General features: G+C 34.2%; 1 protein-coding gene across 1 annotated transcript in view; it reads left to right on the top strand.

Annotated features, from left to right (window-relative positions):
* Atp13a3 (ATPase 13A3) overlaps positions 1-27502 on the top strand; it is a 51278-nt gene that overhangs the window by 19397 nt on the left and 4379 nt on the right. The window contains 17 exon segments of the mRNA XM_048803968.1: positions 102-218; positions 754-771; positions 863-1016; positions 1111-1231; positions 3932-4056; positions 5727-5902; positions 6215-6337; positions 6415-6494; positions 7314-7356; positions 7447-7556; positions 7845-7941; positions 8900-8972; positions 10754-10931; positions 12684-12871; positions 17230-17318; positions 20378-20458; positions 21844-21933. Coding sequence (XP_048659925.1) covers positions 102-218; positions 754-771; positions 863-1016; positions 1111-1231; positions 3932-4056; positions 5727-5902; positions 6215-6337; positions 6415-6494; positions 7314-7356; positions 7447-7556; positions 7845-7941; positions 8900-8972; positions 10754-10931; positions 12684-12871; positions 17230-17318; positions 20378-20458; positions 21844-21933 — 1863 coding nt within the window.

Genomic DNA, 27502 nt, shown 5'->3' with positions numbered 1-27502 from the left:
TTTTTTTTTTTATTGACTGAAAATGGCCATTATATTCCATTTAAAAATGAATTCAATGAACTGAATTTTATGAAGTGATACAGTGAATATTTTCCTTCCAGATTCTGGAAGAAGCAACGGAAGAAGAAACAGCACTTCATAATCGAATTATGCCCACTGTGGTTCGTCCTCCTAAACAGCTGCTTCCTGAATCTATACCTGCAGGAAACCAAGAAATGGTGCGAAATTGCTTAATGCTGGATAGTACTGTTGATGCATCCTTAACGTTTGTCATTTTGAAATATTGCTAGAAGAGGGAGTCAGATGTCTTTCTCCTATGCAGACATCTATGTTTTAGTTGATTTATCAAACTATACCTTTGGTGTGCTATGTGCATTCTTTATAAAATGTTGAGATTTAATTCTCATGCCATTACTTTTCTTTCCTGTATAGTGAGCAGCTTTTAGTGTCTTATGACTTACATACATGATCATTAATCCTTTAAAATTACATCTGTATACCTAGAATTTCATGAAAAGAATATTTAAGTGATTTTTTAAAATTTTCCCTTGTAGCTTTTAATGTTTTAATATTTCTAGGATTCTAGAATATTTGAAATTTTCAAGAACATAATGGTAGAGAAGGAATATCAAGTCTTGACTTTCAAATAATGAGGGATCCTTGATACTCTCCCAATGTCTGTGGATGCTTAAAGTTTTTTCTAACTTGACTACATTGATTGGCTTAATCTGTACCCTTTTCTTTTGGTTTTAGGAGCTGTTTGAACTTCCAGTAAGTGAAGAACATTTATTTGTTACCTAAATGCATTTGTTTTTATTGTTAAAGAATAATAAATGCTTGTGCATCTTTTGAAATTATATAGGCTATTTATGAGATAGGAATTGTTCGCCAGTTCCCATTTTCTTCTGCTTTGCAACGTATGAGTGTGGTTGCAAGGGTGCTAGGGGATAAGAAAATGGATGCGTACATGAAAGGAGCCCCTGAGGTCATTGCCAGTCTTTGTAAACCAGAAACCGGTAAGGAAATAACTAGGATTTGGATAAAATTCTGGTATTTCTGTAAGCTTGTATTAGTAGTGTTAACAGTGAAATTTACTTTTTCTTTTAAAAGTTCCTATTGATTTTGAGGAAGTTTTAGAAGATTATACTAAACAAGGCTTCCGTGTGATTGCTCTCGCACATCGAAAATTGGAGTCAAAACTGACATGGCATAAAGTACAGAATATTAGTAGGTAAGGTCCTACAATTTTCTCAGTAATGCATCATATATGTTTATATGTCAGTAAATACACATCTTTATTGAATGTATGCAAGTATATATAGCTCATGTCCATTTATAATGCAATATGGTTTTAGACAACTGAGGTAAAAGTACATTTTTTTCCGATATCTAATTTCCTTTTATTTTTCAAATTATTTATTTATTTATTTATTTTTAATAAACTTTCTTTTTTTTCTTTCTGTATTTTTATGTGGTGCTGAGGATCGAACCCAGTACCTCATACATGCTAGCCAGGTGCTCTAATGCTGAGCCACAATCCCAGCCTCTAATTTTCTTTTTATTTTATATTGACTTTTTGCCTATACTATTATAACATTGTATGCTTTTCCTTAAAAATGATTGAAACTACTTTAAATTTGTTAAGTATCAAGTGTTTACTGTGTGTCAGGCGTGTTTTTGAAACATTGAGCAATTCTACAGAAGTTTCTTCTTCCCAGATAATCTTGTTTTGCCTAGTGTTTGGATCTAAACACTAATTTGGTAAAAAATGTCATGAGTCACAGTACCCAATACCGTTCCTCCACTCCATTTATCTCTGCCTCTGGTCAAATGGCTTTACCAACATCACATTTCTTTCTATATATAAATATGGGTTTCACATTCAAGAATTGCTACTTTTTGCCCATGAGCAGTGTCACATGCCTCTAATCCTAGTGACTTAGGAGGCTGAGGCAGGAGGATTACAAGTTCAAAGCCAGCCCCAGCAACTTAGGGAGGCCCTAAGCAACTTAGTGACTCTGTCTCAATAAATAAAAAGGGCTGGGAATGTGGCTCAGTGGGTAAGCACCCCTGGGTTCAATGTTCAATACCCGCCCCCCAAAAAAGAATTGTTACTTTTATTATAACTGGTTAAGACTTACCCCTTGAAGATAGAGTTTTTGTTTAGGAACCTTATGATGTGCCTAATATTTTGCAAACAGAAAGAAATGTCCATTGGTTGTCCTGGTAATCTGTATATTTGAGGGTATTCTAAGCATATGTTGGTTTTCCTGGTAATTCCATGTATTTGGGGGTATTCTAAGCATGTGTTTTTAAACAAAACAACTTCTACCTAGTGATCTGATGCACATGCATGGGCAGGACCCACAGATGTATAATAATACCTCCTAATTCCTGCAAAGGGCACATTTGTCTCTTTTTTCTCTTTATTATTTCACCTTTTGCTGTTTTCCTCTTAAAGATTAATTGGTGAATTAGCTGTAGTTCTCTAGCCTTTCATGTTTCACAGAGCCTTCCAAGCCTGTCAATAGGTTGTTTCTTTTGCCCAGAATGTTCTATCCCTCCCTATCAACTGTCTCTTTCTATTTCCTTTATTCTTCGTCCTTTAGTCACCAAGACCTCTGTTTTTGCATTCTGCCTTACAGAAATAAGCCTTTCTCTTATAGCTTAATCTTTTATATCTTGAACACTACAGTTTATTAGAGGACATGATTTCCTTAACTTGTATTATTCACAGGTGAGTTAGGAAACCAACTGAAGCCAGGAAATAGAACCTTATAGGAAACCTGGTACTGTTGACCCAATAGTTTCACATTGGTACAACTTCATACTTAAGACAATATCAGGCTTCAAAGCTTTTTCTCCTTCCTTTACTACAGAGTGTCTTTCACTTTGTTTTCTATCCGTTCTTTAATATCTTTACTATTTATTGATATAGATTATATATTTCAAAGACATTTAGGTTGCATAAGTGTATACTCAGCTCCTTTACTATTGAATTTTTATGTAGACAAATTACTTAGCTAATTGCAAGTCTAAAATTCTAGTTGCTAACTTGATAAATAGGGAAAGTCCTCTTTCCCTATTGAAAAACATTTCTATGGTATGATTTTGGTAGCATGAAATTTCTTGAGAATGTGACTCATTGAACAGACTTCATCTTCATTATAACGCTGAAGTACACATTATTTTTGCATATTTCTCTAGTTACATGTCATTTCCCTCACTAAGTATCTTAAAAGTAGTGATCATTTATGCCTTTTTGTCTTTCACCTCCCAGTGATTGGCATAGTGGTGACTAGCATAGTGCTGGTGCATTCAGCTATATGAAGACTAGCATCTTGATAACTATATTGATTATCTGTATTCTCAAAGGCTCATCTCTGGATCTTGAATAGATCTCATTGTTGTACTTCTAATGGTTCTTAAATTTTCTAGGATTAAGAATTCTATTTCTTAGAAATTTTATAGTATTGAGACATAATAATGAAAATAATAGCAAATGTGCTTGTGGTACAGTTTTTTTCCCTTTTCTCTTGACATTTAAATTAGGTTATATTGTATGAAGGACAGTAAAGAATATATTTATGCTTATATTTGGATAGGATATAAAATGAACATTCCTAGACTAGTATTCCTAGTGCTAGAATAGATATTGTTTCACAAAGATATAGATTTCCAAATGTTCCTTGTTTTTCATGTTTCAAAATGTGGAATTTTATTTCAATATTTCAAAAGTATAGTTCTTGGAAATTGTTTTCCAGGTTTAAATTTTTTTGAAATATTGAACTTAGATGCACACATGATTTATTCAGCATATAAAATGTTTTACTTTATAATTTATAGATTTCAAAATGTTTTATTAACATAAAGAGAACAACATTGTTCTCTTGACTAAACCATTATGTGTTAACACTTTTTTTCCCTGCAGAGATGCCATTGAAAACAACATGGATTTTATGGGATTAATTATAATGCAGAACAAATTAAAGCAAGAAACCCCTGCAGTACTTGAAGATTTGCATAAAGCCAACATTCGCACTGTCATGGTCACAGGTTAGACTTTGTAAAAGAACACAGAAGAAAATTGAATGTGGCTATAAAGTCCAAGTTATGTAATACTGAGGAATGATAAGTTAGTTATTAAAGTATATTATGTAGTGGCTCCATCCTACATTGTCCTGCTTCAGCTCTGAATATCTTTCCAAGGTTTAAGATAATCTTGGAGTACTCTTCTTGAGGTCTTGCAAATTCTGTTTATAAAAAGTATGATTAAAAAAAGTATGATAAAATAATGAACACTATAAAATTTCGAACTTTCCTTTTTATTATTTCTTTAAATCATATATTTGTATAGCACTTAACATACCTTGCTGTATATTAGTTACTTGTAAATTAGTTTGTTAATTAGTTACTTTCTCTAGAATATAAAATTATTGAATTAAGAGCACGTTTTATCTATTTTGAGCTCCTTTACAATTTTCAGACCTGCCAGGTATATAGAAAATTATTAATAGATACTTGTTAGAATTAGATTTATATACATAGGTGTGTGTGCACATATATAAAATATTATCCTTACTTGAATTCATAATGACTTTCGAGGTTCATTTTGCTTTTTTGACACAATATTTGATTTTCTTTGGTGTTTTTATACTGTTGAAAATGTTACATAATTTCTATTCTTTAGCTGTGTGAAATTGTGCCAGCACTTTTCATAGTAAATAATCAGGTTTAAATTACCTTACTTTTTGGCATTTGTGTGATCAGTAAGACTTTTTGAGAAAAAACCTGAGGACATTTTTATGTCTTTAACTCCCAAGATCTAATAGCATACTTCTTACTGCATGGCTTAAGATAACTAAATCTATCGGTGTTCTGAAAATTCTTAATTATAATGTCTCCTTCAAGGCACTTTACATCTGTGTCTCCTTCTCCTTCGCCATGACAGAATGTGACTATTTCTCAAGGGCCACAGGAAGATACTCTAGGAAGTAGTCTATAGGAAATGGAGAAAGATATTTAACTCTTCAGTTCTGGTAGCAGTGGGATCCCCAAACCTTTGCCTACTTCTCCTGTCCTTGCTTCTCTTCAGTTCTTTCCTTCTCATGACTGAGAAGTTCTTTTTTACTTCTTATTACATCTATTCCTATTACCTGTCTTAACTTTTTGTTTTGTGTAATCTTGATTTTCTATCTAATCTTTTTCTGTGATACCACACTAGTATTCTTTCTCCTAGGATATTTCAGTGTTTATTGTGCATCTGCTGTATATTTTGCATTGTGTTTGTTATGGGACACAAATAGTGTCTGGAAAAGATTGTATTTGTATTTAGAAGTTGTGAGCAAGATTTTAGCATATATGTACTTTGCATCATTTGAGGCTTCCTTAATAAGTGTGCCTATTGATTTGCTTATTTTAAAACTTCCAAGGATAGCTGGGCACAGTGGCACATGTCTATAATCCCAAGGACTCTAGAGGCTAAAACAGAAGGATTGCAAATTAAAGGCCAGCCTCAGAAAATTAATGAGTCCCTCAGCAATTTAGCCAGACCTGTATCAAAATTAAAAATAAATAAATAAAAGACTCCCAAGGATCAAGGATGTAATCCTCATTCTTCCCAGCCCAGTCATAGCGACTCGATTTGATTCTCAGAAAATACTTGTTTGATACACATTCATGTTGTAATTTTAATCTTAATACATTGAAAATATTTCGAAAAATAGGTGACAACATGTTGACTGCTGTCTCTGTGGCCAGAGACTGTGGAATGATTCTACCTCAAGATAAAGTTATTATTGCTGAAGCATTACCTCCAAAGGATGGGAAAGTTGCCAAGATAAATTGGCATTATGCGGACTCACTAACACAGTGCGGTAATTCATCAGCAATTGACTCTGAGGTAATGTCAAAATTCTCTTTTGAAGCTTGCTTATTTGAATTTAGTCTGGAAAAAAAGAAAAATGGTGTATTAAAACAAAACAGAACAACAACAACAAACAAAATCTAAATAAAAACAGAAACCTCAACTAACTCCCCAAAGATTCATTAGGACTGAGGAATCCCATTTTTCTTTTCTTTGAGTAAATGTTAAAGTCTTAGTGTCTTATATGAAATATATGGAATAATTTAGTTTTGGAGGAAATACATTTAAGATAAGATTATGTTTTTTGGTTTGGCTGTCTAAGTATTGTTCTGCATGTTTCATATACAGGCTATCCCAATTAAGTTGGTTCATGATAGCTTAGAAGATCTTCAATTGACTCGTTATCATTTTGCAATGAATGGAAAATCATTTTCAGTGATATTGGAGCATTTTCAAGACCTTGTTCCTAAGGTAAGTGATAAGGAGTTTATGGACATGTTCATGATTATATGTGAACAATATTTTTAATAAATTTTAATTTTTTCCAGTTGATGTTGCATGGCACTGTGTTTGCACGTATGGCACCTGATCAGAAGACACAATTGGTAGAAGCATTGCAAAATGTAGAGTAAGTATTGGTGGATTTTATGTTTTGGAATTTTTAAAATGGTACTTGTGGATTTTTTTTTTCAATAATGTTTATTACATAACAGGTTGAGCATTTTGAATCCAAAACTTCAAAACTGAAATGCTTTTTGAGGGTTCAGTAAAATTTGGAACATCTCAGATTTTGTGTTTTCAGATGAGGGATGCTCAACTGTTAAAATAATCTAAGCAGATATGCCAAAATCTGAAAAACCTTGAAATCTGAAACACTTCTTATCCCAAGCATTTCAGATAAGGTATATTCAACCTTTGTATGTGTATGTACTTACATGCAAATAAATAAATGTCACCTGTAATACAGGTGGTAAGAACTTTAAGTGCCTCTTTTAAAGGAAGACTCATGCTCATTTGTTTCACTAAAAGTGTAGTATCTACCCTTCCTCTCTGGGTAATATCTAGGTAGAGTTCATTCATTCATTCAGGTGCTCTATCTTTTTAATTTTAGGGAACAATTGTTTTAATTTTTTAAGGAAAAATGGTAGCCTTAATAATAAGTTTGTTAAAGAATATATGGGCACAAGTATTTTGCTCTAAAGATGAGCAAATTGAGATATTAGCCCATTTTATGACAAACAAATCTGTATCCCAGGTCCTTTCACTTTCAGGCCAATTCTACTGGCAAAGCATTGTGCCCATGTTCACTGTAATGAAAAGATTCATTAGTTTCATCCCAGAAATCTCTTCTTCTGTTAGCTTTTCATAATTCTGTATTAGAGAAATCTTATTAAGTTAAACACTCTATTTTAAGAAATTAAAATTATAAAATTATTTTCTTTCTTAGTTACTTTGTTGGGATGTGTGGTGATGGTGCAAATGATTGTGGTGTAAGTATAGATTTTCTGACTTACTTTTGTAGTTCTTGCTGTAGCCTAAATTACATTCATAAAACTTACCAGTTTTCTTAAAACCATTAGGCTTTGAAGAGGGCACATGGAGGCATTTCCTTATCAGAGCTTGAGGCTTCGGTGGCATCTCCGTTTACCTCTAAAACTCCTAGTATTTCCTGTGTGCCAAACCTTATAAGGTAATAAAAACTGAAATTTTTTTTTAATTTTGTACTACTGATTAAAAAGGGCAGATTATGATTAAAAGTAATGCCAATTTTTTAAAAATAGTAGCACATATGATGTGTAATTTATTAGTTAATAGATTGCTACTACTCATTTGTTCCAATTCTCCTTTTGATTAGGTTTTTTGGTAGACAGGTGCTTTGTTGTAACTGTCAAATGTTGTTCATCTGTCAAGATACACTTGTGTTTTGGAGGAGGAGCTTAAAATGCACTTATTTACATGCTGACGTTTCTCTTAACAGGGAAGGCCGTGCTGCTTTAATGACTTCCTTCTGTGTGTTTAAATTTATGGCATTGTACAGCATCATACAGTACTTCAGTGTTACTCTTCTGTATTCTGTGAGTACTAACAGTGTGCACAGAGTTGGGGCTTTATGTTAAGACACTTTAAGATATTAGCTATTAATGCAGATTGGACAGCTTTGTTTCACTCTTCAAAATGTAATTCCATGGCATATTTTTACAGTTCATTATATGTTCACAGGAAAGGCCAGAGTAAGGAAAGATGTTTTAGCAATAGTTTGCAGAGGCCAGGCACAGTGGCACATGCCTGTTAACTCCAGCAGGTTGGGATGCTGAGACAGAAAGATCTAGAGTTCAAAGCTAGCCTCAGCAGCAGTGAGGTGCTAAGCAACTCAGTGAGACCCTGTCTCTAAATAAAATACAAAATAGGACTGGGGATATGACTCAGTGGTTGAGTGCCCCTGAGTTCAATCCCCAGTACTCCCTCCCCAGCCCCACCCCCTGCCACTGCCGCCACACACAAACACACATACACAAAAAAAATGTTTGTAGATCTGTGCGTTTGCAGGAAAGAGAGTAAACAATGATGTCTAGATATCAGAGTTTATAATTGAAGTGATTTTAGTGTAGATTTTTCTCCTAATGAATGTTAATATCCCAAGGAATTTGTGTGAGCTATCCTCTTCAAACCATTTGTAGAAAGTCTCATAAAAGATGGTGTTGCATATTAAGAAAGTTTCAAGATACTAATTTCCAAGTATATTGAATAATTTAAAGTTTTGTTTTTGCACCCCCAGCCCTCCACCCACAAAAAAAATCCAAAAAACTTTTAAGGTTTTTTACTGAAATAATTTTAAGAGATGCCTTTTATAGTAATATCTTAAATCAAATTTTTATAAATGTGTTAACGTGGATTAACTTCAAGGCAAATATATTTGAGTTTTTAAGCAGGTCCTTTTGAAGTTGTCATAATGGGGGAAAATAATCTATGACTTGGGAACAATGCTGTAAAAGTACTTCTTGGAAAGTAACTGTTTTAAAATTACTTCTATAGATCTTAAGTAACCTAGGAGACTTCCAGTTTCTCTTCATTGATCTGGCAATCATTTTGGTAGTGGTATTTACAAGTGAGTATCTTGCTTTGTTACTGGTTTCAAAGTATTATGAAATTCTGATGTGATTTATTAATCTTTGGTAAATTTACATCAGCAACTGTAACATAGTTCATCTCTCCCAGAATCCCTGTAAATGTGCTCTTTCATTGCTAATTGTTTATATCTTGTCTCATTTGTTTTATTGTTCTCCCATTTTTCCCTCCAAAATATTTGTAAGTTTTGAGTCATCATGCATGCCCCTTTGCCACTGAATGTTTTAGTGATTCTTTCCTTTTTGTTTGTTTTTTATTTTACTTATTCTTTTTTTATATATGACAGTGGAATTCATTACAATTCTTATTACACATATAGAGCACAATTTTTCATATCTCTGGTTGTATTTAGTGATTATTTTCCAAAAGCAGGTGTAGTTACAAAGATCAGAAATTTAACATTGATAGTAACAGTACCTAGTCCAAACTCCACATTTAGTTTTGTCACTTGTTCCAGTAATTTCCTTTATACTTATTTTCTCACTTAGATTAGAACCCAGATATAATCCAGGCCCCCAGATTTCATTTAGTTATTACGTCTTTTTAATCTTGTTTTTTTATTCCGGAATAGTCCCTCAGGTTTTTTTTTTGTTTTTTTTTTTTTTTGACATTTATGAATATGGGTTTGTCTGATTTATGCTCTTTAGATGGAAGCTATAAATTTTTGGAGGGAATGTAAGAAGTGATGCTATGTCTTAAATGCATCACATAAGGAGACACAAGGTATTAGTATGTTATAGTATGGGTGATGCAAACATCCAAATAAATAATGGTGATAATGGAGTATGGCCAATTGAATCAAATAAAAATTCACAGTTCCATTTATGCTATAAGCAAATAAATATTTGGGAGATAAGAGAAAGCTCTTGTTTAAGGAAAATGCTAATAGAAGAAATGTTTGACTTGGACCATAGTGAGACCCTGTTCTTATTGATATTTTAAGCAGATAGCTCATTATGGGGAGCTTTCTGTGCACTGTAGGATGTATAATATAATCTTTGTTCCTCTCTCCACTACCTGCTAGTAACCCTTTCCAAGTATGCCAACCAGAATATCTCCAGGCATTACCAGATCTTCACTGGAGGTGTAAAATCACCTTTGAGAACTACCAAGTTAGACTAAATTTTGCCTATCCTATTCCCTCAGCCTGCAGAGTTGCTGGGATTACAGGCACTTGTCACCGCATCTTTGTTAATTTTTCTCCAGAGTAGTTGTAGTTTTGCAATTGAGTATTCAGAAAATAATGAACTCTTTCTTAGTTATATAAAGGTGGTGATTAATTTTATAATTTTTGTACTTTTAGTTTTTTTTTTTTGAAACTAGTGTTTTTTTCTGAATTTCAGTAGAAATATAAAAACTGCTCCTCAAGCATTTTTGCAAAACTTAGATTGTTTACTTTGAGAGATTATTTAAATATGTATAATATCTGGCTTGGTGTTTGGAAATTTTTCTTATTAAAGAAATTTAGACTAAAACAAATTCAAAGGTTTCCAAATGAAAACATGCATGGTGATATATGCCTGCAATCCCAGTGACTCTGGAGGCTGAGGCAGGAGGATCACAAGTTCAAGGCCATCCTCTGCAGCTTTTGGAGACCCTATCTCAAACTGAAGAATAAAAAAGGGCTGGGGATGTAGCTCAGTGGTGAAGCACTTCTGGTTCAATTACCAGTACCAAAATAAAAATTTCCAGATGTTTTTTATTATATCTTTTATTGTGACTAATTGAGATACAAACCTCTTCTTTTTCTTTTCAATATAGTGAGTTTAAATTCTGCCTGGAAGGAACTTGTGGCACAAAGACCACCTTCAGGCCTTATATCTGGGGCCCTACTCTTCTCTGTTTTATCTCAGATAATCATCTGCATTGGATTTCAATCTCTGGGGTTTTTTTGGGTTAAGCAGCAGCCTTGGTATGAAGTATGGCATCCATATTCAGAGTAAGTTGGTTTCTTCCTGTAAAAATCTTTGTAATATGTGCAATATGTGTGCATATAAAAATGAGTCCAGAAATGTATATAAAAGTTTTCTTGTGGCTTGATTCAAACATGTAATTTGGCCTATATTTGCCTTCTTGTCACAGTAACTCCTATCTGTAGGGATGTGTCTTAGTCTCCTTTTTGTTGCTAATAACACAGTACCACAGACTAAGTTGTAAAGAAAAGAGATTTTGGGGTATGGTTTTTGATCCAGGTTGGAGGAGCTATATCTGGTGATGGGTCCTTGCTAGTAGTATCCCTAGGCAGTGAGGGACATCACATGATAAAATACAAAGAGCTCAAGAGAGACATAGCCAAACTGACTTTTCTAACAGGCCACTCTCAATAGCCCATTGATTCATTAATCACATAGTGGATTAATCTATTCATAGGGTCCTAATCACTTCTTGAAGTTCCTAATATCTCATAATGGGGATTAAATTTCAGCATGAGCTTTGAGGGGACAAGCCATATTCAAACCATAACAGTATATTCAGGCAAAATCCTGAGATCTTAGATAAAAATGTTGCTTAATTTGCTACTTAGCTTTTGAGTTTCTTATCTGTACAGTGAAAAAGTTGAAATTGATCTCTAGTGTTTCTTCTAAAACCAGAATGTTTGTGCTTCTAACTTTTATAAACTTTTTAAGGAAATGGCATTTTAGAACATTCTTAAAAAATGATATTAGGTATTTCTATGTATTTTTTGGAGTACTCTACATTTCACAAATTATGAAAACATGATTTTTTTCATTACACATGATTAACTATCAGATTAAATTTTGGGATGTAAATATTTTTTAGTTTCCTTGAATAAGGGAGATTGTCATTAAAAAAATCAGAAAAATTTAAAAATTTAATTTTTTTATATGTCCATACTAACACTGTCCACTGTTGAATCATCTTGAGACTCTCTCCAGAATTAATTTGTAAACTTGATTAATATTTTGTTACCACTTACCTGTGTACATTTAGGTAATGTTTTAATCATGGGTCGAGACTTCTGATAGTTATTTCGCGCATGCCTGATAGTGCTGCCCACCTGGAAATAGAATTGAGAGTGAGCTATCAGTAGAGAATATTGAAGGCCCCCAGTTTTTGTTAGCCACTTATAAAGTCTTCTTAGTTCAGTCCTCACAGTAACTCTCGTAGAACAGGTAGTAACCACAGGTGAGGCTGTTGACTCCCAGATTGCTAAATAATGGCAGAACCAACTGGGCACGGTGGCGCGCACCTATAATCCCAGTGGCTCTAGATGTGGAATCAGGAGGATCAAGAGTTGAAAGTCAGCCTCAGCAAAAAGTGAGGTGCTAAGCAACTCAGACTGTGTCTCTAAATAAAATACAAAATAGGGCTGGGGACGTGGCTTTGTGGTTGGGTACCCCTGAGTTCAATCCCTGGTACCTCACCCCCACAAAAAAAGGGCAGAACTAAAGTCAAGTCCTTGTTGTTGATTGAACATTTTTTCAAATTTGATACCAAATTTTTAACTCATTGTAATGTCTGGCTACTGAGAAAACCCTCATTAAATTCCTCATTATCGTCCTACCTGTTGTGTATCTTACATTGATATAGTTGCACCTTTTGCTATTAACAGAACCTTATTTCTATTTGTTATAGTAATGATTCGAGGCATCTAGGGTAAAATTTATTTCTTTGTGGGAAATGGGTGTTGTGTTTACTAACACAGATTTTTTTTGTGTGTGTTTTCCAGTGCTTGTAATACAACAAGAAACCCACATTGGAATTCTTCACACATGTATAATGAAACTGAACCTGATTCACACAATATACAAAATTATGAAAATACCACGGTGTTTTTTATCTCCAGTTTTCAGTACCTCATAGTAGCAATTGCCTTTTCAAAAGGAAAACCTTTCAGGCAACCTTGCTACAAGAATTGTAAGTTTGACTTTTATTGTGATTTCTACCCTGCGCCTCTCCTTTAAAAATACTGGTGAAGAGTTTTTATTGTCTTCCCCAAAGTTAAAATAGATCACAGATGGAAATAACTTAATGATTTAAATGTTTACTGTCTTGTTTTACTTTCATGAGAGTTGCCACCCTAAATTTAAAATTGAATCCACCAATATTAAATATTTCTGGTATTCATATTCTGTTACCTTTCGCTCTTTTATTTTGGCAACCCATTACAGAGGGAGTTAGGATTGCAAGGAGGATCAGATGTCCTCAAGGGAGACAGTGGGTGTTATACTTCCTTCTGGGTAGTCTGCTAAGCACCAACTAACTTTTTATTTTCTCTGACACTGGTATGGCCAGTGTTCACCTCTAGAATTCTTCATTTCTGTCACCTTTACATGCTGCTGCAGAAGGGGTCATTACAATGAAGGTTTGTGCCTGTTTGGACATATCTGCCTGTGGCAATAGCCCATACAATTTTAAATGATCAAAGTTAGTATTAATGGACAAAATCACTGATTATGTAATTGAAGTCTTTAAAAATTGAGAACATATTATTAATGTATGGAACAACACTTAGACTTTTGCAGTATGTCAGAGTGAATAATATGCTTTATTTATTTATTTTTTGCTCTAGTTGTGGAGAGACATCAGTGTTCTGCTTGGCAAAATGCCAGCTCATAGATTTTCGCATGTCATGGGAATAATAACTATCAGAATCTCTTCAGTTAGAGTTGACAAAGCATTTTCACATATATTATATTATATTATATTATTTTATTTAATTAATTAGTTTATTTATTTATTTATCTTCCACCCTGTGTGGTTTGTAGGGCAAGTTTATTTTGGAAGGGTAAGATTGAAATTTGTTTTTAAGGGTGACTTTTCTTTTTGGAACTGATGTTTCTTATTTAACAAGTAACTATATTATTATATTATTGTATTTGTTACGTATATTACTAGTAACTATGTTACTGAGAGTCATATAAAAGCCATATCAAAGAAAGACTTATCACTATTTCTAATAGGACTTTATAACTAAAGATAATTTGTTATTTTAAGATGATCTTAAAATCAAAGCTGATATACATATCTTATTTTTAGTTCAATATTTTTAAATTTCAAGGAAATATTAAGCATGTTCAAAGGCAGCTGTAAACATCTACAAAACAACAATGCCTTTTTTCCCTTTAATATGAAGAAAACTGATACTCAGACTACTTTATAAGTAAGGTGGCCCTATCAGGAATATTAATTGTAGGAATCTAAATAATTGTACTCTATCCATACATCTGTTATTGGGAAAAGAGCTAGAGGTGAATATTAGTCATTTTTCCCCTCCCTTCCTCTCCCTCTCCCCATCTCCCTGGCCCCACTCCTGTGGCACTCCCCACCCTTTACAGTGCAACCCAGGGCCTTGGGTACTCAACCACTGAGCTGCAGAGCCATACCTCCAGTCCCAAGTTGCCTATTTTTAAAATGTGTCTTTTATGTGATTTGGAAAAGTTCAAAGGAGTTTTGTACTCCTGTATAATTTCAAATTGCATAGATAATACTTTATTATTGACCACTGGACTAATTTTGAAGAGTATTAAAAATTCAATTTTAGGAAATATAATCACAAAACCATTGTCCTTACTATAGGAAGCTGTGCACTTCTGACAATGAATAAGGATAACTACATCCTAGTATAAAAAATGGTGTCTGGAAGTTACAAATGGAACTGTACAGTGTACTGTATATTTTTGTTAATTTTCACCTCTAGCCTCTTTGTCATTGAAGTGCATTGTTATTGGAGTTCATTGTAACAATTCTTTGCTAGGATATGTTGGTTCTTGTTATATCTAGTTATTATAATACATTACATTTATTTTGAAATTTTTTTTAAAAATTAATCTCCATCTTAGGTGTTTAAGGCATTCTTTCCTAAGCTCTTAATCCTTTTCTGTTTCAGTTTCATTTTAGATAAAACTTAATTTCAGCCTGTAGTTGAAATTTGTTTTCAATTTTAGCTTATGCAGTTACATTTTGTAGTATGTTTGCCTATGCTTTTATTGCAACAGTTACAGTTATACACACTTAATTCTTCTACTCCAACGAGGTGTAATTTCTGAGGACTCAGCTAGTTTTGCTTGGTCTTTATAGTTTACTGCTTGTTGAATTCAGTCCCTTTCTCTGTCGTAAAGATGTTTTTGCTAAAATGCTAATTTCTCTCCTGTTCAGGACTTATGTATCGTTTTCCTGTTCATTTGACAATGTCTTAATTGGTGGGAACAGTTCAAATACTTTATATACTCTACAGAATAAGGTGGTTTTTCAAAGACAAGTAACTGAGTAAAGGAAGAGAGGATAGCAATAAAAAGACTTGATGTCTGGTTATAGGTCAGAAGGGCCAAGTTATTGTTGAAGAAGGAATGGGAAAGAATAAAAGGTGGAAAGGTGTATATCAGGGTTCAATATTATATGTTTATTTATATAAAACTGCCAACAATCTGCCTCTCCTATTACATAATAGCTTTTTTGAGCAGTGCCTGTTCTTTTTCTCTAGGCTAAACAAAAATAGACTCAATTATTTATTTTCCCCTTCACATAGAAGGCTTGGCAAATTTTTAGGAGCAGAATCAAGGACTGGCTCTGGGAGTAGAGAGGAATTTTTGAGAAGCACTCTTTAGGTAGATGTAAAGAATTTCTAAGGCTGAGTAATTTTCTCTTTCCAATTAACACTCATGTGTCAGGAGTCAGATGAGAGATCTAGTTTTTCTATTGTTTTCAAAATGCAGTAAATTTGAAAAATATTTGGTGTGGGTCATTCTTTATTTGAAACTCTCTCCATGTTTTTCTGGCATTTGTTTTCTTATCATGTCTTTCAGTTCTTTTCTCATTTTATCCTTTTTTGTTTGTGCTTCCAACCTGCACTTTCAAAATACTTTCATCGACTGTACAAGCTTCAATGACTAACTTACATATTACTTTAGTTTCTGCATTTTTGGAATGGAACATGACATGTCCTAATTGCAATTTCGTAGAATTTTTTTAAAAATTACAAATCTAGAAAAAGTGCTTTTTATCCAGCACAGGTCCCCAATTTTTAAAATATCTCATAGTACAATGCTTTCCCACTTTTTGGCATGACTGTCAGTATAACTTTCAGCCAAAGCTGTTAGATATATATAATGACTGTCAGTATAACTTTCAGCCAAAGCTGTTATATATATCTACTGTATATATCACACACATGCTCACAGAGTGTAGTTTCTGTACAACAGTTTCTATAGAACAATAAGAATTGGCCTATGGATTTAAACTGACATCAACAAAGTTTTTATTCACAGATTACGCCTACATTTAAAAATAGCATTGAGAGCCTTCATTTACTGTCACTAAGAAGGACACTAACTTCTTTAACCCTATCTGAAGGCTTTGTGATAAGGTCTTGGTAATATGTGGCCTTAGTTAAAATTTGACATTGAAGTTGACTTCAAATAGCAACTTGTAAATAAAATGCAGATCAAAGAAAAAGGAGGGAAAATGTTTGGGGTTGCAAATACAATTGGGACATTTCTGAGCCTTTCATGGCTATAAACGGGGATGTGTGTGTGTGTGTGTGTGTATATACACACACATACATACATACACACATACATACAAATATGTATGCACATGCTGAACAAAATGACCGTGCATATGTGTATGTTTTATTTTTGAGTTAAGAAGTGGACATCAAGTATTACTGGAGGTCTTTGCCATTCCTAGCTTCCATAGGAAAGCCATAAGGTTAGCCTTCATTTAAAAAACAGTAGATCAACTCATTCTCACCTTTTTGGCTAACACCTTCTGAAGGAATTTTTCATGAGTAAGTTAGTGAAAATGGGGTTCACTTGCCAGAGATTAGGATTGTGGCATACCTAATACTGAAAATGTCATTCACCATTTTTAAAATCAGTAGTTGTCATTGAATACTAGTTTTAAATGATAATCTTGTTTTGCCATACATTGACTGGTCTCTTATTTGTAAATTATGTTTGTTTTTTTTTTTAATATTGTTGTTTAGCTATCTCTCTGGGAGACATAAATGTCAGTAATCTGAATTTTATTCTTAAAGTATTGATTATTTTCTGAAATATCATTAAAGTTTAAGTTAATGGCTTTAAAATATGTATATCTCATCACATACATGAATTTATTGGGGACCTAGAACAATCTCTCCTGTTGTAGGAAATAACAGCAGCACATGCTTTATATATTTCATCAGCTAAATTCAAATGAATTTAGAAATGACAGTATGCCACTGTTGGATCCCTTTTTATGAACTTCCTAATTTGTTTTACTTTCTTTTCCAGATCTTTTTGTTGTATCTGTGATTATTTTGTATGTTTTCATATTATTCATCATGTTGCATCCAGTTGCCTCTATTGACCAGGTTCTTCAGGTAAGGTTTAAGCACATCATTTATGACTAGTCTCATGGTTGATAGTAATTGAAAGTGACACTGAAATATTACATGGGATCTAAATGACTAAATGAAAGTTTTGGATGTTTGATGGAAGGGCTTAAGATCTGTCCCACTCCTTTGCTTTTTTTATGTTACTAAAAAAGAGACTAAACTGCATCCATTTCATTTTCCCAAGATCTCTTCTTTTCCTTTTTTCTAAAATAGAGTAACCTAAAGACACTGAAACAAATACAGAACATAACTGAAATAACAGCTTTTATTGACTATACATGTTCAGTCTGTTTCTGGTTCCATTCCCTTTGTCAAGCAAGTGTTCCTTGAACTTTAAAGACTTTTTAAAAAGCCTTGATCCCAATATTTCCTTACTTTTTCATCCTTGATACTATTTCTTGAGTGATCTACATGTGTTCTCTTTTGTTTACTTGCTGGTCATGTAGTTGTTTCTTTTAATTAAAATTATGAATGATGACATGAAAATATATCTTTATAGAAAAGAAAATACACATATTTAAGATGTAAAGCATCATAAAAAGTTAGTAATAAATTAAAACCATCATTCAGCCTAAAAATAGATAACATCACCAATCAAAGGTGTTTGTGTATCTTTCTTCAAATACTGTGAGGGAACCTGTATTCTACTTTTTTCTCCTTATTCTGTTTTTTTATTTTGTATTTACTATATATGTATGAGGTCATAAAAAACAACTTTACTTGCTTTCAACTTTATGAAAATATTTTGCTCTTTGTATTTTTGTGACTTTTCATCATAAATACTGTTTCTAAGATTGTCCCTATTTATTAGTTTATTTTATTTTCACTATATAGTATTCCATTGTAGGATACTGTAATTGACTTTTCCATTCTTTATAGGCAAATAGTTGGGTTGTTTTAGTCTTTTCTTATATTAATAGTACTGCTATGTCTCTTATTGTGTTAGGGTAAGTAATGATGTACCAAAGAGCTGCTACAAGCAACAAGGGAATGGTACAGTACTTGTAGAGAATTCAAGACAGTAATAAAACCCACCAAAAGTCCATCTGCTTTTAAATCTTACCATGTACTGTTGATTCCAAACAGTGTCAGTGATACATACTTTTTCTACTTCTACGTATCCTATTCCTACAGTGTCACTAGAGATAAAAGAGTTTCTCTGGTGAATTCTGGTATAATTTTGAGTTCCTACTCTTCCACCTTCTAAAGTATGCTAAGTTGCTTTCCAAAATGATTGGATCAATTTATACTTCCATGCTGTATGAAATCCTGTTGTTCACACCATTGCCAACTAATCTGTCTTCCACCCCTGCCAGTCTACAGAATTTTCCCTTACCAAGGTTATTAACAGCCTTCTTACTGATGAAGTCCAATGGACTTGTGTCCTTAACATTTTCCCTCTGCTGTCACTGACCTCCCCAGCAGTGTTGACCTATGTACCCATGTCATTATTCTTGAGCCATTTGCCCCCTTGGATTTTGTGATACTGTGTTCCCTTCAAGCCCTTTCATGCGTCTGTGACTCCTTTTTCTGATTTTCCATTTTGGTTCTAGTTCCACCCCCTTCATTTATTCCTTAAACATTAATGGTCTTCATCTGGGTGATCTTATGCTTCTTTTCACTCTAAATTCTCTCAATCTCACTTATAGTCATAGCTTTACCCACAGTTGCCATCCATATGTTATAGACTCCCTGTTTTTTTTTTTTTTTTTTTTGAGATTAGACCCAGGTGTGCGCTGCCACTGAGTCACATCTTCCAGGCCTTTTTACTTTTTATCTGAGGCAGTTTTTTTATTTTGAGGCAGGGTCTTGCTAAGTTGCTGAATTAGCCTTTAGCCTGAGATTCCCCTGCCTCAGCCTCCTGAATTGCTGGGACTATAGATGTCTTCCACCACACCTGGCAAGACTTCCTACCTTTATACCCCGGGCTTATCCCTCACTATTGAACTTTAGACATAGCCATTTATATATCGATTATTACTTAAAATGCTTCAACCAACAGTTCCCCAAATTCAGCATTTTTAAAACTAAGCTTACTATGTTCTTCTCCTTCCACGCTGCTTCTTCCCTTTTTCTTGATATCACCATTTATCCAAGTTGGAAGTAAGTTTGTGTGTATCTATCTGTCTGTACTTGTCTTTTCTTGTTTTCATAGCCAGTCAATTGTTAGTTTCAGTTTCCTTATTCTGAATGTAGTTCTGTCTTTACTCCAATCCCATTTGCCACCCCTCTATTCGGAACTCTAATTGTCTCTCTAATTGTCTCTTACCTGGGTCATTTTACCAGTCTCCTCACCTCGGGCCCTTCTTAATGGAGCAATATTTTTCTAAGTGTATTGGATCATGCCACTTAGCATATAGCATAATATCTTTGGTATTCAATAATATAATTTTGTTGACTAAAAGGTAGATGTATTAGAAGGATTTTTTTTGCTTTTATTTTTTAGATCTTAGAAATTAATCAGGTTTTAGTCTGGTTCAATAGTGTGCATTTGTATTTCCAGTTACTCAGGAGGCTCAGGCAAGAGGATCACTTCAGCCTAGGAGTCAAGAGCAGCCTGAGCTATATAGCAACACACACACCCTGTCCCCTGTAAAAGGAAACCAAAAATAGAAATGAATTGTATTTTAAAGTGAGAACTTTATTGTATTTCTTAAATTGATCTGTAGCATTCCTTATGAGTTTTCTTCATAGTAACGTGAGATTTGACCATTATTTCAATATTAGATTAGTGTCTGCCTCAGTGTTAGAAGACAGGTTTTTATTTTTAAAAATAATGACTTGTTAGAAATTTGTCATCTGGGCTTTCTAGTTTGAGTGAATAGGATTTGATGCCAAGTTCATCCACTTGGTATTATTTTTAACTTTGAATTACTTAAAATATTATCATCTGAAAAGATACAATAAAAACTTTGTGCCATTGTTGAGGGTTAAGTGGATAATGTGTTTGTAGGTGTTTGGTACATAATAGAAATTCAGTAAATGCAGAAATTATGGTATAATGTCAACTAGATAAAACAACTTTAAAATTTTTTGTCTTACAGATAGTGTGTGTACCATATCAGTGGCGTGTAACTATGCTCATCATTGTTCTTGTCAATGCCCTTGTGTCTATCATGGTGGAGGTAAGCACTTTTGATAGTCAAATGGCAATCTTGTTGTTTTGCATTCTTGGGTGATTAAATGGTGAATGGGTGAAAGAGTACAGGTAACATTAGAAGCCCATAGTCGTGAGTTTCATTTTAGGCAAATTAATTTAGCCTTCTTTTTTTTCCCTGACTTTTTCCTTGAAAAATATGATAATAGTAATATTAAGAGATTTGACTTAGCTGCACTCTTGCAGATAGTGCATGAGAAACTATAAAGAGTGAGGTAGCAAAACTGAATGTTGAGTAGAAAGGAGAAAAGTTTGTTGGCCAGGCAGGCCTTGAAAAGTAGAATGCCTGATTTAAGGATTTAAGTCGGTGGGGAGGTTCTTTGGGAAATGTAGTGACTATTATGCTGAGTTTATTGAAAGTATAAAATAATGACCATTGTGGACTTAACTAATTTTGCCATTGGTTACTGGCACTTCCTCCTTGATATTTACTTTTAAGCAACTTCTAGAAGTCTTAAGTACTCTCTGATTCATTGTATATATTTTATTTCCTATTATGATTGCCTTTAGGTCAGCATCTCTAAAAGAAATTAGCAAGTTCTCACTTGCTGCTTATTAATCAACTTTGCTCTGCCCTCAGAACTATGATCAGAATTCACTCCTACCACAGCAATATAAGAAACAGATGAGGGAAATTAAGTTGTGATCTTTAAGTTTAAGGAATAGGCTTTTGAATGAAAATTAAGATACTTTGTGGGGAAATGTGTGTTTTAGAGATCATAGTTCTAGACTTAGAAATTATGCTCAATTTCAGTCATTACACCAAAAGATGAGTTGGTATTGAATTTGAGATATGATTTGTAGAATAGATATTCTGGTAGATCTTTTTAAGCTTGCCTGGTGGAATGCATTTTTCCACTGAGGATGCTAGAAAGCACATTTAAGAGAGAGTATCTAAAAATGTACCTTTGTCTGTAGAATATAATTTCATTTTTTCACTCATTTATTATTATTAATATCTAATATATTATTTGTGTTGGATGCTAGTGAAATCATACTTGTGTATAGGTATAGACAATAATAGTAGATATTCAGTAAAAATGCATTGTTAAGAAAAAGGCTTCAAATTAATAAGCATTGTTTTAATATGGATAAGCACTGAGGAGTTACATAAAAACCACTCTTTGTGGAAAATTTGTAAGTTCCATTTTATTAAGAATTTTATGGTTTGTATATGTTACAGAAGTCCTGTTATTCTTTATCATTTTGTAGTATTAACTAAAGTTTGCTATATGAAAACCAAATCATGTTTTTACTAATGATGCAGCATTGTGTGAATGTTTTTTAAATGTGCATGTTAAAAAAGAATGACTTGGTCATTTTTAATTCTTAACTCACTGGAATATCTCTCAGAGCTTCTTCCTTGACATGGTCCTTTGGAAAGTTGTGTTCAATCGAGACAGACAAGGAGAATATCGCTTCACCACCACACAGCCACCACAGGTTGGAAATCAGCAGTTACTATCAATTCTTCACGTATATCTTGGCTCTTCCAGTGTATACTCTGTGTTCTCAAGGGTATTCTGTGTGTATTGCTTCAGTCTTTTCCCCTTGCCTGGCATTTCATTTTATTTCTCTCTCCTCTCTCATTTTACTTATATAGAATAATGGGTTACATTGTGGCATTTTTCATACATGCAAATAACACTTGGGTCATATTCCCATCATCCCAATTCAACATTTTAGGAAAAACATGACTCTTTTCTTTCTGTGTCTGGCTTGTTTCAGTTAACATTAAGATCTCCAGTTGCATCCATTTTCCTGCAAATGATGTGATTCCACATTCTTCTCTGTGGCTGAATGATACTCTGTTGCATGCGTGTGCATGTATGTATATATATATGTACATATATACATACATATGAAATATGTAATCAGTGGAATATTATACATATATGTGTCATGTGTGCACACACACATGTATGTATCACATTTTCTTTGTCCATTCACTTGTCATTGATAGGCACCTATGCCATTTTTATAACTTGGATATTGTAAATTGTTGGACATTTCAGAAAACTAATGGCAAACATTTGTTATAGGCTTTTCAGGGCTTTAGAGATAAAGATGTCTCTTCCATTCCAGTCCTAATCTTCTGTGCGTGAAGGTCTTGTCCTCGGAAATATGAGTTAATTTTTCCATTTCTGTCTATACTTTATGATTATATGAATCCCGTTTGAAGCTAAAAGAGATTCATGTAAACAAAGTTTTTTTGCGGGGGCAGGTACCAGGGATTGAACTCGGGTACTCACCCACTGAGCCACACCCCGATCCCTATTTTTATATTTTATTTAGAGACAGGGTCTCACTGAGTCGCTTAGTGCCTCACTTTTGCTGAGGCTGGCTTTGAACTTGCAAGCCTCCTATCTCAGCCTCCGAAGCCGCTGGGATTATAGGTGCGTACCACCATATCTGGCTACAAAGGTTTGAAATAGTAATGGTTTCTACTTGGATCAGAGTCCAAAGGCCAAATTTTTAAGGGACTATTTCTGATATCTTATTAATGCCTTAATTTTGGCTGGCTTTTTGGCTTTCCCCAACATATGTGCCTCATCATTTAGAAAACATGTGTTCATTTTTATGCAAGCCATGGTTAGGGCTTTTGAGGTCAGTGAAATGGCTTGTTATTTGAAAGGTATCACAAACTTTGTGGCAACAAATAAAGAGAACCGGATAAATAAAACCTATTTCCTAGTGTCAAAATGTTAAAAGTATAGTTCTTGATAGAAAATACAGATTAGACTTACTTTTCAAACTGCCATCATTGAATGAAAGCTTTGTGAGCCAACCTTTTGAGTATAGAGAACTTGAAAGTATAAAATTTCACCCCTGTTATCTTGGGTAGTGTACTTTACAAATGTGAGTTGTATCTTCACTCATCCTTGAGCCACAGGGAAGTTTGCAGAGCTCATGAGAACTCCCTTGCAGGGTTCAGGGGTCTCCCGGACAAGAATTTTAGTCTTCCAGTTCTAACTTTGGTTACTCACTTGTTTTTAACCACCTTTTACTTAGGTGGCAACTTAACTTACTTAAGCTGTATTTTGGCAATCAAGCAAGCCTGATGCCCAGGTAGAGTACCACAGCATTGCTGTGTAAGAGATCCTATAGAACGCCATTTTCATTTTCTAGTGCTGTATGATGAAGAGTGATGGTTCTTAAGTGATGGCATGAGTCTGTAGTTAGCTTCAAAGCAGCATAATACCCATTTGTCCCTAGTAGTAGATGTGTCCAGAGCTGTATAGGGGCTCGAGTATAGGGGCTAAATCTCTGTGCCTGTATGTTTTCATTTTGTATTATTTTAGAGATTTAAGTTTGGCTCATATCACCAGTTCCAATGTGAAAAATTTATTGTGGCAAAACTTGGATCTAGGGAAACATTTCAGCTTCTCCAAAGAGATCTTTGACCATTAATCTAAACAAGAGATGCATGTTCTAAAGAAGAGTTATACAACACTGAACCACATCCCTAAGCTTTTATTTATTTTATTTTTTTATTTTGAGACAGGATCTTGCTAAACTACTGAGGCTGGTTTTAAACTTGTGATCCTCCTGAGTCATAGGGATTATAGGCATGTATCACCAGTACTCAACTGCCCTCCTTATTTTTAAGAGTTTGTGTCTTATGTGAACCCTCTAAAATGCTTAGGGTACTCAAAAGTAAACAAGATTTGGCCTTTCAGTTCTGTGGTCATGATTAAGACATTACTTTTTAAATGGTTTTAGAAAAGAGAATTCTTATAATATCTTAGCACAGAATGATATACTTTTATGTTTGGACAGTTCTGTGGGTAATGTGGTTTCACTGTTTACATTTGTGGTCCAGCAAGAGCTAATTAGTTAATTATATTAGTTTATGGTTCTCAGTCAGGGGTGTTTGTCCCCCCTGGGGAACATTCAGCAGTGTTTGGGGACATTTTTGGTTGTTCACAGTTGAGGGAGGGAGGTTGCTACTGGCATATCAAGGGAATAGAAGCCAGGATGCTGCTTAATAAATAGCATAGTTCCCAAGACAACCCTATCTAAGATGTCAGTAGAGCTGAGGTTGAAAAACCATGCCATAAGGTGAAAAGCGAAGTCAAGATGAGAATGACTAGCCACCCGAAAGACTTCTTTGAGGCTGCAATTCTTCTTATATAGTTGGGGGACCAGTGAGGTGGGTTGAAAGTTTGCAAAGTCAGAAACCACAAACTAGGCTTCAGGCCTCAGGTAGTTGAACTGGGAAGTAAAGAAACTCACCTGGAAATCTCTAGTAACTGAGTTTGAAATACCTGGTGATCTGCAAGGCTCCATATATAACACCTCCAAGATCCTCCCAGATTTATATCTAACTACATTTCATACATAAAGAAACTACAGTCAGCTTGCCAGGGTTATGCATCAATGAATGGTAGAGGTTGAAACCAGGATTTCTGATTTTAAGAGGAGTGATTTTTCAACATTTTGCCAAGCTGCCTCTAATACACCAGTTACAGAGCCGTAGAGGTGCAGACATCTAAGACTCAAATGACAAAATAGAGACAAACAATAGCTACTATTATTAAGTATACCTTCTCTGTGGTATACTACCATACCTTTATGGTGGAGCATTTTGTAAACACTAATTGTTATAGCAATCTTAAAGAGACAAGAATATCTTTAGGATAGTGCCTGTCTTCCACTTTTCCCAGATGAAGAAACGGTGTCAGAACTGGAATTCAAATTCAGATTAATCTTGACCCAGGACCATCACATTTCTTTCCACAAAGCCCCCATCTATTCTTTAAAGACCAGATAAACTTAGAGGTGTTATTTTACTGGAGGCTTCCACCTCGCTCACTGATTACTCATGCAGCTAGCCTCATTTAGTTATAGGAAGTAAGATTTTTACATAGTAATTTGTTTCCTGTAGTGGTTTTTACTGATGCTCACTTGACTCTATCTATTGAATCAAATTGAAAACTAAGTTAAGTCATTTGCAAATAATTAAATCTAACACTATTATGTAGCTACATATTTTTCCTATAATGTTATTTAGCAGTTCCAGATATTCATACTTACTTTCTTCCAGAAAAAGATTCTTTCTGTATCAGTGATTTTCAAGTAAGGGTATTAATCAGAAGTGCCTTAAGGTTTTACTCCTGTGCAGTCTGTTCACTTTAGAAGCATTTGTGCCTATGTCTGGCTAATAAAACTGAGGCTACTTAAAAGTAGATACAGAATTAGGACCATCTTGTCATGTAATTTGATCCCACTGAGGCTAAGGACAAGTGCCTGACTTCTTTTTTTTTTTTTTTGGTGAAAAATCTAAGTGCTAACTATAGTCTTTAAGCCACTTAGGATATTATTTGAACTTATTTAGATAGGATGCTAATTCTGATGGTCTGTTTTATATTGAAAATTGGTATAGAAGAAGATTTTTATGAAAACCACAGTACCATGAGACCATTTTCCCCTCTTCAAGCATGGCTTTATATTTTATGTGCTACTCATAAAAACATTTCCTAAAAGACTGGCAAGAGTAAACTTGAGTTCTAGAATGAACAGCTTGGGATGGTCTAAGAAGCAAGAGAATTATAGCTACAAATCTGTGGAAAGTTCTTTATGGTTTCTCTGCCAAACCCTCTTTTTTCTGTGAGGGGATAAATTTGGTCACTTAACATTCCTTTCAGAAATAACAAAAATCTAGCTGGTGTAGCTACTGTGTTCTCCTGCTTCAGGGATTTGGGTCTTGGATATTTTGGAGAGACCTAAGTGTTGATTCTGAGCTTTTGCAGTATTGTGCCTCATTGCCTTTATGTTGTACAGCACTTGCCTTCCTCCTTAACACCAGTCTCTCTTCCCTGATTGATTTCATATTCCAGCATGCCCGCAGCACCTTTTATTTTTCTCTTCCAGTGTTTGAGGATGTATGTGGTATGTTTGTGTTTGTAGACTAACAAACCTATGCTTGTATATATTGTGTTTTTTGTGTATGATATTTGGGGGACAATAAGGGTACAGAAATAATGTTTCTAATTATGGTGGTGGTGGGGAATCCTTAGTGTTCCTTGACTTGATCTTAAAAAAAAAAGAAAGAAAGAAATACAAATGTACATTGTGTTTTGGTAGTACTGGGGATTGAACCAGGGCCTTGTGCATGCTAGGCAAGCACTCTACCAACTGAGCTATATCCCCAGCCCCTGGACATTATTTTTAATAAGGATTAAAAAAAAAAAACTTTAAAAAGAATACTATCCAGTTGTGATTATTTGCAATTAAATTAGTTTTAATTTTATTGCTTGCCTTACTTTCCACAGATAGGAACAATGAACTTAGTGTGTTTGTCGGTGTATATTAAATTAGATTACTCTTTGCTTTGGCTTTCTTTAACTCAGCCATCTGTGCATTGCCCTTCAACAACTCATCTGGATAGACAAAATCTTTTTTTTTCTTTTTAAGTCAGCAGTCAATATGAGCCTTCTTCAGTGATCCCTTAACAGTCCTACTTGTTATAAAATAAAAAATGACAGCTTTCACATTGATTTAGGAACAGTGATCTTTTCTGCATTTGGATTGAAGAGTTTAAACACTTCAGGAAAGAATAAAATCAAGTAATGAAACATCTTTCAGATTAAACACCAAGTTTGTTTGTGTTTATGTTCCTTCACTGGAAAGGAGCTGTCATCTGTTACTTGGATCACCTGAAGAATCCTACACATAGTAACTTCTCTATCCTAATGCTGTATATTTTCCTTCCGTTTTTTTTTTGGGGGGGGGGAATAGTAGCATAATGACTTTGTATTATGATGATAATTAAGAGACTACTCGATGAATATTCCTAAATCTTTTTTCCCCAGGAATATTAGATAGCTTACCTGTGACCACAGGTAGACGTGCAGCTTAGGGTACTTTGTTGACAAATTAAGCTAGAAGACCTTTAAAGTGAGAGCACTGAGTTTTTGTTTATCTTGCTCATAGTAGTATCCTCGAGAAGAGGGAAAGAGTTGTAGTTCCTGGTAGTCAACTCAATAAGATGAGAAAGACCTCTCAAGTG

The sequence above is a fragment of the Marmota marmota genome, unplaced genomic scaffold (genome assembly GCF_001458135.2).
Source record: "Marmota marmota marmota unplaced genomic scaffold, marMar, whole genome shotgun sequence".
NCBI lineage: Eukaryota > Metazoa > Chordata > Mammalia > Rodentia > Sciuridae > Marmota > Marmota marmota.
Note: the sequence above shows the minus strand (reverse complement) of the source record. Positions and strands in the feature narration are given on the sequence as shown.